Source organism: Sinocyclocheilus grahami, unplaced genomic scaffold, assembly GCF_001515645.1.
Source record: "Sinocyclocheilus grahami isolate Dianchi unplaced genomic scaffold, SAMN03320097.WGS_v1.1 scaffold671.1, whole genome shotgun sequence".
In the NCBI taxonomy this organism is placed as follows: Eukaryota; Metazoa; Chordata; class Actinopteri; order Cypriniformes; family Cyprinidae; genus Sinocyclocheilus; species Sinocyclocheilus grahami.
In genome coordinates, this window is record NW_015505850.1 from 25,357 (window position 1) to 38,086 (window position 12,730).

Genomic DNA, 12,730 nt, shown 5'->3' on the forward strand with positions numbered 1-12,730 from the left:
ATCTTACAGCTGGGGTGTGAGTTTTTTTTTAAACCTTTTTATAAGAAAGGTTTGCATCTGCATTTGGCTACTCACAAGTGATATAATTTGCATAAATGCATCTGCAAGATAAAATGCAGAAGGTGGTCAAGTGTGACGTTTTGCTATCGAGATTAGCACAACTGCTTCAGTTCTCTAGAAATCACATGCAAGTAAAATAACATAATCAAACATGATGTAAATGATAATGGAAATAAAATATTTATCAGAAAACTAAATTATTTTAAGAAGATGTTGAATATAATAATAAAAGACAATACACAGTATATTTATTTTGTATGTTCTCATTCATTAGGCATCTTATTGCCCACTTTATGTTTTGGAGCTGGGCTGAGAAACGTATGGAAGCCTGTTTCTGCCATGTAAGAAACATAAATCATGCATTGGTAAGCTACAGTTATGACTTTAAATGTCATATTTATGACATACTAAGTTGTGATTGTGGATTTAAAATTCAAAATTATAACATAAAAGGTTGAAATTATGACCTACTAAGTCAGGCTGAGGGTGAACCAACTCCAGGCTAAGGCTATTTTGACTTATAATGTCATTATTTTGACTTTAAATCTCATGATTGTCATGAGATTGACTTTTTGTGTCATAATTATGCCATAAGTTTGGTTACCAAAGCATTTTTTATGTGGCGGAAATAGGCTTCTATATAAATGTCATCACTCAGCTGCGGTTACAATTTAAACTCAGAATTCAGAATCGTTTAAGAATCATGATCGAGAGAATTGATTATTATATTACACTTATTACATGCTGCTGGCATTTAGTGTCCTTAGTGAACTCATATTATGATTATCAGTTTTGTAATATAAAGGAAAAGGACATGACGTGTGGCCAAATATGATGTCCCATACTCAGAATTTGTGCTCTGCATTTAACCCATCTACTGTAAGTTCGCACACACACGCAGCCATTTTTTGCTGCAGCTCCCAGGAAGCAGTTGGAAGTTCAGTGCCTTGCTCAAGGGTCTTACCACAGACGTGGTATTGAAGGTGGAAGAAAGCACTGTAACTTGAAATGGAGGGGTTCGTTGGTGTATTAATTTTGGCGGTGTGAAACACAGTAGGCAGTTTGTAAGGACTGAACGAGATGGTTTCTTATTTGAAGAGAAGCACTCAATGGAGTTGGTTGATGTTTGATTTACTGAAGACTTTGTATACCCACAGGTACATCTCAAAAAATTAGAATATTATGAAAAAGGTCAATATTTTTTGTCACATTTCAGAAAGTGAAACCCATATATTATATAGATTCATTACACAGAGTGTACCTTTATTTCTTGAAATTTTGATGATTATGGCTTACAGATAATGAAAACCCAAAATTCAGTCTCAGAAAATTAGAATATTACATAAAAACAATAAAAAAGGATATTTTAAACAGAAATGCCAGACTTCTGAAAAGTATGTTCATTTCTATGCAATCAATACTTGGTTGGGCCTCCTTTTGCATGAATTACTGCATCAATGTGGCGTGGCATGAAGGCAATCAGCCTGTGGCACTGCTCAGGTGTAATGGAAGCCCAGGTTGCTTTGATAGCGGCCTTCAGGTCATCTGCATTGTTGGGTCTGGTGTCTCTCATCTTCCTCTTGACAATACCCCATAGATTCTTTATGGGGGTCAGGTCAGGCGAGTATGCTGGCCAATCAAGCACAGTAACACCATGGTCATTGAACCAGCTTTTGGTACCTTTGGCAGTGTGGGCAGGTGCCAAGTCCTGCTGGAAAATGAAATCAGCATCTCCATAAAGCTTGTCAGCAGAAGGAAGCATGAAGTGCTCTAAAATTTCCTGGTAGATGGCTGCGTTGACTGTGGACTTCAGAAAACACAGTGGACCAACACCAGCAGATGACATGGCAGCCCAAAACATCACTGACTGTGGAAACTTCACACTGGACTTCAAGCAACATGGTTTCTGTGCCTCTCCACTCTTCCTCCAGACTCTGGGACCTTGATTTCCAAATGAAATGCAAAATTTACTTTCATCTGAAAAGAGTAAGACGCTTCTGACGTTGTCTCTGGTTCAGGAGTGGCTTGACACGAGGAATGCGACATTTGTAGCCCATGTCTAGGATTTGTCTGTGCGTAGTGGCTCTTGATGTGCTGACGCCAGCCTTAGTCCACTCCTTGTGAAGCTCCCCCAAATTCTTGAATGGATTTTGCCTGACAATTCTCTCAAGGCTGCGGTTATCCCTTTTGCTGGTGCACCTTTTCCTACCTCACTTTTTCCTTTCACTCCGCTTTCTATGAATATGCTTGGATACAGCACTCTGTGAACAACCAGCTTCTTTAGCAATGAACTTTTGTGGCTTACCCTCCTTGTGGAGGGTGTCAATGACGGTCTTCTGGACAGTCAGCAGTCTTCCCCATGATTGTGTAGCCTATTGACCCAGACTGAGAGACCATTTAAAAGCTCAGGAAACCTTTGCAGGTGTTTTGAGGTAATTAGCTGATTAGGACGTGACATCATGACTTTCCAATATTGAACTTTCACAATATTCTAATTTTCTGAGACACTGAATTTCGGGTTCCCTTTCAGTCAGTCTTGACGCAGAAACGTATCTTTCAATGCGTCCGTCCTTTCAATTGGTTCGCAGCAATCGACCTCAGGGTCGACTGGGAGAAGAGTAACTCTCCCCGGTGCAGAGGATCTCTTTTCTCGGCATGGAGCCGGACTCGGTCAACCTCTCGGCACGTCTCTCAGGAGAAGGTGCACAGTCGATGCTGAACTGCCTATGGTCCTTCCAGTGCAAGACGGCAGTTCCACTGAAATAGTTTCAGAGGCTCCTGGGGCATATGGCATCCGCAGCCGCTGTCACGCCGCTCGGGTTGCTTCATATGAGACCGCTTCAGCGTTGGCTTCACGACCGGGCCCACTGGTTAGTGGAGGCTATAGTCTTGGCATACCAGGCCCAACATTTACCGTGCCCCCTCGGAGTGAGAGTTCACTCTATGAGAGGAGTGGCATATTCTTGGGCATTGGCGCGGGGCGCCTCGATAGCAGACATCTGTAGAGCTGCCGGCTGGGCGATGCCTAACACGTTTGCGAGATTCTATAATCTCCGTGTAGAGCCCGTGTCCTCTCGTGTACTCGCCTCAGGTAGGCAGTAACACCAGACCTGCTCAGTGTCGATCACGCTTGCTGCGCCATTCCCCTCTACGGACCGGATACGTGCGCTTTTGTGCTCCTCAATCAGTTCCCCATGGCGAACCCTGGTGGAGTTCCTCCCGCACCCTCGGCGGTCAGGCATGGCGGAGCGCCAGACGCCAGGCTCAGCACTCGTGTGCATGCCCAAGGTCAGCCCTTGTGCTGGGCTAGGTGCCTGTGTGTAGTAATTCCCCCTTCGGGTGATCCCACCCGAGCTGTATGTCAACCACGTGAGCACAGTGGTAGAGTCAGATCAGAGCGTAGTGGAGTGGATGGGAATTGTAAGCTCTGTGATCAGAAGCTGGGATAGCTGCGCTCCATTGAGGGCGGCACACAACTCTAGGCGTAGTATGGATTGTTGCTTGCGAGGGGCAACGCGGGACCTGGCGGCGATGAAGGCAACTTTGACTTGACCCTCTTTGGGCTCTATCCGCAGGTAGGCCACTGAACCGTATGTGAACAGATGTGAAGAAACACTGGAGTGTGTTGATCTCACGACGAACCTCATGAGTAGGACCTTGAAGAGTCCATCCGAGGCGGGTTTTGACTGCAGCTGGTTCAACAGGCGTGATGAGATGTGGGCAATCTGACCCGATCAGCAACACAGGCTGCACTTTATCCATCTGCTGCAGTGGGAGGCCAGCTAGATGTCTGTATCTCTTCTGTAAGGAAACTACTGGATAGGTGTGTTCGGCGAGGCCTAGTCTCTCAACTGTAAACGCATGCTGAATGCGGTATTTCTTGTGGGGATGAGACACGTGATACTGTGAAGGAGACAGCCACCCCATGAAGCACCTGCTGATCTTGTCTCACTGTGCGCAGGATCAGATCTTCTGGCTGCCCCTTGAGGTTCAGTTGCTGAGCTGCGGCATGGAGGAGAATAGTCCTTTCTGACCCGTCATCCAGCACTGCATACGTTTCCAATGATGCATCCCCATTTGCAATGATGACTTTAATAACTTTCAAGAGGACTCTGCGGCTGCCGACAGACCGGTTTGCATACAAGATGCCTTTCGTGGTACTCACAAGACACGAGTTCTCCTTGGGATCAGTCTCAGCATTGGTATTCACAGCTCGCTCATTCAGGTCGTGCAATATAAGCAGGTGTTTCCTGTTGCAGGTCTTGCACAGAGCCTTCAGTGTGCATCTGGAAGCATGATGATTGCGGCCACACCGCCAACACCTGTTGTTCTTGCGGATCCATGGCTCTTTCTGTTCTTTAGTCAGCTCCTTGAAGTTGGGGCATCCATTAAGGAAGTGATTAGCATTGTCACAATAAGGACAGTAGGTACGTGACTTCTCTCTGTACCTGACTGAGCTGGGTCTGGACTCTGGAGCGGGCGCTCTGCATTCACAGTCAGCAGTGGGCTTCTCAGCACCCAGCAGGATGCTCATAGATCTGCCTGGATGCTTGGCGTCATGATGACCTTCTCTTTTCCTTGTAGGTAAGGGTGGAGCATACATGACTGATTTGGCAGTGTCATCTTGGACCTGAAGCTCGTACTCTAACTAGTCCGCAAAGTCGAGAAGTGTAGGAACTATGGTCCTAGACGGGTGAACGTATCTCTTAAAGCTGATCTGGAGCTTGTGTGGGAGCTTGCCTTGGAGTCTGGACACATGTGAACCGCACTCTAATTCAGCTACTCCCTCTGAACCCAACTGCTCCAACATACTCACTAATGAGCGCACTCGAAGGGCGAAGAGCTTGAATGCATTCACATCACCTGGCTTGAGATTGGGACCTTCCAGTACTTCAGCGATACTCTGCAGGACAAGCTTGTGTGGCTGACCATACATCTTCACAAGAGCTTGCATCGTGTCTGTATATGGTCTCACTGACTTACAGTAGGAGTCTGCCACTAGCAAGGCCTCTTCTAGCTCCAGATGATCAGTCAGAATCTGATACTTGAAGCGCTCACTCGCATCTGCTGGCAGAAGGTTCTCTAGTGCCATCCGTAGTACGGAAAACTGTCTGGGGTCAGCTGCTGTCAGCCTGGGGATAGTAGGCTTAGGTCCTCGCTATATCAGTTCTTGGACGTGCAGCATCTCCATTCTAGGCACCACTTGTGGACATGAGGGAAGACTGAATTACCTCTCTCTCTTTCTGAAGATGACTGTGTCTGGAATCAGGCGTCACAGTGTCGTACTGTCCTGCTCCTGCAGGCTGGGTTGAGTAGGTATATGACCTCTGAATTGGTGCGTGATGACTCTCATCAGCATGTGGCGTCCTAGGTGAAATTGTAAGGTCCTCCATATGTCTCGTCAGCTGCTCGCAATGGGCCGGTCGGGGTGGAGGAACTTCATCAGCATACACTGCAGAACTTCTCCAACTAAAGACGGGTGGTGTCAAGTTGAGTATGAGGGGCTGGTACAGGTGACACTGATTGACGAGGAATCTCAACGCTGGTGCTAAACTGCTGGATCTCCTTCTTCAGTGAAGCGTTCTCCACCTTGAGCCCTTGCAGCGTAGACAGGATCTCTGGTAGAACGTGGCTGCGAAGCTCATCGTTGTCCCTCTTCATCTCGAACCACAGACTTTATATAAGACAACTGCTGGACTTGAAGGTGGCACTAACCATGCTCTGGCGACACATCTCCAAATGGCTCTGGCCATACATCTCTGAGAACTAGATCATCTGCACAGGGCCGGATTTACCTCTTTTCGTGACATAGGAAAAACGTATTTTTTTAGTATTAATATACTGTAATAGGCCTAATATTACCACCCAAGCAAACAAAAATATTTCTTAATAAGTGGAAACAGTTACAGTTATTTATTTGATCTGTATTTTTACATTTTACCTAATCCAATATAACTTCTTAAATATATTTGGTTAGGTTTGTGAAAATCTAAAGTATGCCTATAGTAGATAAGCATCAGGAGTGACAAATCCATATGGATGCAGGAATACAACTGCAATTAATTCCAGTGTTTATGTGATCTGTTTTTAGTACACAAGCGCACACTTGTTTAAAACAATCACAAAGTATTTCAGGGTAGTTTTTCTTCACATGGCCTGAATTTTCAAATGTAGTAAAACTGAATAATTTAAATGTATACGGGGCAAATAAAAGAGAGTAAAATGTCAATCTCGTTTTTGATGATTACAGGGCCTGGATGAATGTTCTCTTCGCTGTAGTGACAGGCCGTCATTTGCCACACATCCAGAATATAAACACCAACATCCTGAAAAGCCCAACGCAGAATTCTGTCCAACTGTAGAGAATACCAATCACTCCCGAAAATATCCTATTAAAAAGACAGAGAAATGCAACATCAACCCTAAACTTGCCATCACAGTGTGGCCTCCTTGTATTTAAACACATGATACTGTATAGCAGGTGTCCTTAATTCTGGACCTCGAGATCCAATTTTCTGCAAAGTTTAGTTCCAACTCTAATCAAACACACCTGAACTGGCTAATCAAAGTCTTGAGGATTTCTACAAAGTTGCAGGTTGGTGTGTTTAATTCAGGTTAGAGCTAATCTCTGCAGGAAAGTGGATCTCGAGGTCCAGAGTTGTGGACCCCTGCTGCATAGGCTTACCTTATAGCCAGTGTTGACAGTCTTGATTATAACGGTAGTGTCAGGCGCCCTCTGTAACAATGCTAGAATAGCTTTGCGGATCCTCAGCACTCTATGGGTGTAGAAATCCAGAGGGTACGTGGTGAAATGGGGCCCCATATTAAACATAATGACCATGTGGGGTCCTCCAGCCAGGCCATCGATCTCATTACTGATGTAGTGCAGATTAGCAACTGCTGATTTTTGACTGCGCAGAGGAACGCCATGAGCCCTCCAGTGTAAGTCAATGTTGTTCTTCACATCCACTGCTAGGAGCGGCCCTGCCTGATATTGGACATGCAGGTTCATCTGTTTCAGGGCTGATCTATTTATCTTACTTGGTACTGCTTTCACAAAGAACTCAAACCACTGTCTGATAGTAGAGTCTCCCATCATGTAAATGTGTTTGTCTTTCAGGCACTCTGTTGTCGTTTGGGTTGTAAAATGTTGGGTACTACAGACAAAGGACGTCCACACATCATTGAGGTAAAAGCCGGCTGGAACTGGAGTGTGTAAACCAGGATGACATTTCTCTGCTACATCTGCAGAATGAGTAAAGGGAAACAGTATGTAGTGTAACAAAGTTATGAGTTTGCCCAAAATTTATCTAAACTGGTTATTTTGACTGACATATTGTCTAAGTGTCAGTACATTTTATTCCTCTTTTTTTTTTGTGCAACACATTTCCCAGCATCTCTGTGCTGTACTATTCCTCTGACCAACATACCAATAGTTTCATTTCCATGGGAATGAACAATTTTGATGATGCTCTTATCTCCATTGATATCTTTATTAGTTTGCTTCCTGTCAAAGAGAACATTTGTCTGTCATACTGCCTTCTATCAATGCATAAAATAAATCAATTATAAAGTCAATCAAGAATCATTTATTCTCACATAAGCTTCTTCTCTTTATTAGTCAGACGGTTTCTATAACCGCCCATAGAGTGGTACACAAGGGCACTGCATGGCATTGACTTGGGTCTCTGGCAGCGCCATGTTTCTTCGGTACGGGGATCTTTGTATTCACAGCAACAGTCTCCAGTTCCCATATGCTCTAGTCCATTCTTGTCCCACTTAACATTACACATCACTGCTTCACTCAGCCTGGTCTTATTTGGTCCTGGTCCCTCATAATATCCATGAAAGTACACCCTGTCAGAGTCAGTATCTCTGTGACGCTTGAGGACCTGCACAGCCTCACTGGAGTGAATTAGACGCACAGCCACCTGGGCCTCGCCGACCCACGGCAGGAGGAAACGCACAGAGTAGGAGCCGTTGAGCAGGTCCACCACCTCCCCAAACACACTGGCCTGTGACAGAGGAACATTCTCAGTACAACTCTCTCCGTCTGACCCTGGTACAGTACAACAGCTAATTAGTTCTAGTAAAATAATGTGTTCAATCACTCACCTTAGTTTTAGACCAGAACAGCTTGGCTTGAAAAAAGTCACCTCCATAACTCTTAGATTTATTATCAAAGTCATTTGCGTGCACCGTAACAAAAAGCTCCTCACCAGTTTGGTAGCTCTCTTTCAGGTTCTCAATGATGAATGTGGTGTGGGCTGGACTAGTACTCATGGACACATTTGTGATCGATCTGTCAGGATCTGCCCAGTAAACAGCCTGCTGTAACCTGGAGTAGCCATCTAAACTGATTCCAAATTCAGAGTAAAAAGAGTTTATTAATGACTGAGACTTTTCTGAGACTTCTGAATTGATTCCTGCAGGAGAGCCGGAGTTTGCAGAGTTCTGGAGTCCTGCACAGTGCTGAGACAAAAAGCTGGGTGAAGGGTGTTTCTTTCTTTCATTTCCCATATAAGACCATATAACCTACAAATATACAATAGTCCATTATTATTTTTTTTACTAATTTTACTGTTATTAAACATCCAATCTACATTTGATTCTAAATCAAATTTACATAGGGCATTTTATAGGGAATCTATTGTAGTTTTGTTTTTTTTGACAAAGACCTTCAGACATTTATACACTTCAAACATAGTTATGTAATCATTCAAAGACCTGCATGCCCTGCTTATTTATCATGGCCCACTTAACATCAGAGCTATAGAATGAGTACAATGCATAATTAATACCAAGCAAATTGTAAAGGATCTCAGACAAACAAATAATTTGGCCTAAAGATGTGTGTACCAGGAAAATACAAAGGACCAAAATGCCAGTAAATTTGATTCAGAAAACAGCTAACAGCAGCCATAAATAGATATTTTCATGAACTCACCAGCAAACACGTGACTACCAGTAGAAAAAGCCCAGTAAAAAGCTTCCTTAACCACGATCTTTCCCTGTGAACTGTAAAAGCAATCTTACCAAATAGCATGTTACCACAGTTTTATTGATTTTTTTTTATTTTTTAGTGTGAGACCATTCATTTTTAAAACAGCTTGGACCAACTTAAATTTTTTTTAGTTTTTCTAAAATTATATTTTTGGTTTGGTTCAAATCCTAAATATTAATCAATGTTTTGTTTTGTTTTTGTTTTTTTCTCCAAAGACAAAACATTTATACAAAGTAAAAAGGTGATTTATTGTAAAGACCATATCACTGTTTAAAAAAATGTTGGATTTACATTATTTCAGTCAGTACAGCTAGCCAGTATGTGTTCTGCACATCAACACTCTGGTGTCAAGTGAAAATACTATTTAAACAAAAATTTTTTTTTTATAATTTATACTATGGGTAGTTATTTGCTTTTATCCAAACTGAACAAAACAGGGTTAAACCTGTATAATCCACTGAGAATTTAACCGCAATTCTGTCCCTATAGCCTAATATTTCTCATCTCAGCGATTGTTTTGTATTAGCCTACCTACTTACCAGAGGAAAGACATGCTCTTCTGTCATTTCAATTTTATTCACTCTTTCCATTTTTGTTTACTCTTTAACTCATTTTACATTTTGTAACAACTAAGCTAGCAAATGTTTCTATTCATTTCCTATGCATATTGGCTGATGCGTCATCATTCTGCACATGCTAGACGTACTAAATATGCTAAACTAAATATGTTAAACTAAATATCTAAATATGTTACGGTTTAAAAGCAAATGTTCTTATGCACTAGTCTTGCACTATTTATTTATAAGTAGGCTTTATTATTATGTTCTGTGCATTAAAGTGTTTAGTAAACAAATTAAATGCAATGAAGTATTCAGAAATAACTTACAGTGTTGTTCCCGAGTTTTAGAGTCCGATTTTTTTAAGGCATGTTTTTGAAAGCATGTCATTTCATCCATTTGGTGCTTTTTGTTTTTAATTCTGTGTGTATGCGTTTCAGCCTGTCTTCATACGTGTCGTTTTGTCTCCTGGGTTTTTTTGTGTTTTTCCCCCTGCAGTTGGTAGACCCACCTACTCTCTCTGGGGTTATATGGCTGTACTACTAATTCGACTACAACAAGCACTGGCTCATGAAATAATAGCTACAACTTTTCCACGAGAGGTATTATTGCCTCATCGGCTCTTCTAATGAATTAATTACCATTTTATTGGAGGAGATTTTTTGAAGTGATGAGAACAGTAAACGAAAATCAGAAGCGAATAATTTACAGTTAGTTTTGTTTTGAACCATTTATTTCATATTTATCAATAAAATCATTATAAGAATATAAATGCTATGCTAGTAAATTTGAGATGAAAACAGCGTCCTTAAAACCCAATCAGGGAAGAAAATAGATTTGCGAGCTTATATTGATTATTATATTGATCAAAATGATATATGATAAAGTTACTTGAATCTTGCTGTCTGACAACAGTCCCACCTGCCGGACGAAACTGGTAGCCTGCAACTGCCCAGTCAGCAAATTTCCTTTGGCGCGAATCTGGCCCATATCAACAGCTAAAGTGTGGCCCAGATTAGTTTGTGTTCTCCGGCCCAAAACTGGTCCACATCTTTTTAGCCAGAACTGAACCCAGAGTGAGCCAAATAATAAAAACAGATGTGGCTCATATATGGACCTTATATGGTATTCTTATATGGCTGAGTTCTGTAAAGGACTGATGGCCCTTTATGTGGCCCACATGTGGCTGATAAACCAAATGCCATTATTTAACCATATTTACACCACACCTATATATATTTTTTTATTTAAAATACCCATTACACAGTCAATCTTAAACACAAAAATGGATTCACAATCATTTTAAAAATGTTTATAGTAGAATTTTAATAACAGAATTACAATACAGAACATAACAGAAGTGTGCTGTTTTGCAAATGTCAGCTGAGTGAATAAATGTACAAAAATGTATACTTTTCGTAAGTCTCGCCAGTCTTTCTCACTCACAGTCTGTCAGGAAAAAGAAGAGAAAAAAGAACAGTAGTATATCATAATTAGTATCACACATTAGATATTATTTCAAGACAAGCACATAAATTAGTGTAAATCAGCACTGCACACATTCTTTTCTGTCACCCAAGACATGAGCGCCTTTTTAAATTAGGAAAATTTTAGCTACTTTAATAACAGGCTATTTTTAGACATAATACTTAATTATATACATAATATTAATGAAAACATTAGTAGTGTAATTGTACCTCCGTTTTGAAGTCACAGTTTCATGCATTTTTGGTACAGCAGGGGAAAAAACATACAATTGCTTGGTTTTTTTTTTTAAATAGTGGTTTACTGAACAATTTATGGCTCTGCCTTTAAATAAACTCAATTATAATTAAAATTTTCTTAAGGATAAAAAAATCTATCTTAGCTAATGCTGAATGACTTTACTGTATAACACGGAATGTCACGGAATTTGTCAAAGTTTGGATGAATTAATCAAAGGAAAATCAGTACACTTAAATCGTGATATGGACTAGTATCTGTAAATATTAAGCCGCAAAAAGGCTATTTAAATATAAATCCTGCATGTTCTGTGTCTGTCTGAATCATAGTCTATGGTCTGAATGAATGTCACACGGTTTTGTTTACTACTCACATACTGAAGCGCACATGAAGCTGGCATGATTTCAGCATCTGCCTTCTCACTAAATAGGACATAAATACATGAACAACATCCCCAGAACTGCTCTGAGAGTCAAAAATATAGTTTCTGCCAGAAATGTATTACTATTGTTCAGTAGAATGTACGTATACTACTAAAATTATTAAGGAATACTCACAATATTTCTTCCATGTTTTAATTTGAATTGTAAATCCCCTTTGTTTGCCAAAAAATAAAATTTGTTTAATTTTCATTAATTAAAAGATAAATTAAATTAATGTGTTATGCATTCATTCGATAACCAGAAAAATGAAAATACACAATAAACAAGGTGAAAAAATAGAGCATTTCATAAGACCCTAAACATGTAATTTTTGTTAAACTTTTTAATATATTTTATGCTGAATTGTATGCGTTTCATTATTTAATTAGACATGCTTTTGATTAATAAATTTTAATTTAACCATTTAAAAAGGAGTCCAGAAAAAAAAAAAAAGGAATTTGGGAAAAAATAAAACGTATTTCATAGGGCCCTAGCATAGTTATTTATTTATTGTGGTAATTTGAAAGTTGTTGTTCTAGTCTAGTAGATAAATAGCAGTATTCTGTACGTATTTACTAGTGTACAATAATTTTGAGCTTCTGGTAAGATACTTGGACATTTCCAATCTGGCAACATTGCCACTATTCCCTGCCCCTCCGGAGATCTGTGCACGCCACTGAATGCACGACACGTGCGATTCAGTTCCCAACCCAATGCATAATACTGAGATATTTCAGACTGATATGTCTAAGCAAAAGGGGCATTTTATTAATCACATTACTAAAATTAATACAGACACGTGGCATAAAATAATACATACAAGTGCTGTATTAGATTGTTGTTTTCATTTCTCGTTGCCTTTGCTCCAGACAGCTGCTTTCCCTGCTGTGTTCTGTTATGAACAAGATTTCCTGTAAATCACATGACTTCATGAGATCATGACCATGCTGTTTTTGCCAAGATTT

The 12,730-nt window shown here is 40.7% G+C and overlaps 1 protein-coding gene across 1 annotated transcript; it reads right to left on the bottom strand.

Annotated features, from left to right (window-relative positions):
* Window positions 1-5,962: 5,962 nt before the first annotated feature.
* Window positions 5,963-10,228, bottom strand: LOC107559010 (NXPE family member 3-like). The gene is made up of 7 exons (XM_016242716.1): window positions 9,951-10,228; window positions 9,008-9,078; window positions 8,176-8,595; window positions 7,660-8,075; window positions 7,491-7,567; window positions 6,746-7,305; window positions 5,963-6,449 (listed from the first exon to the last, which is right to left on the bottom strand). Exons 1-7 carry the CDS (start codon window positions 10,018-10,020, stop codon window positions 6,249-6,251), a joined length of 1,815 nt encoding a protein of 604 aa, XP_016098202.1. The 5' UTR covers window positions 10,021-10,228; the 3' UTR covers window positions 5,963-6,248.
* Between the last annotated feature and the right edge of the window lie 2,502 nt (window positions 10,229-12,730).

Coding starts and splice junctions, on each gene's coding strand:
- LOC107559010 (XM_016242716.1), bottom strand. CDS start 10,020: ATGGATGAAATGACATGCTTTCAAAAACATGCCTTAAAAAAATCGGAC. Junction 8,076..8,175: donor TGTTCTGGTCTAAAACTAAG/GTGAGTGATTGA, acceptor CCTCTGTCACAG/GCCAGTGTGTTTGGGGAGGT. Junction 6,450..6,745: donor CTGTCAACACTGGCTATAAG/GTAAGCCTATGC, acceptor TCTTTTTAATAG/GATATTTTCGGGAGTGATTG.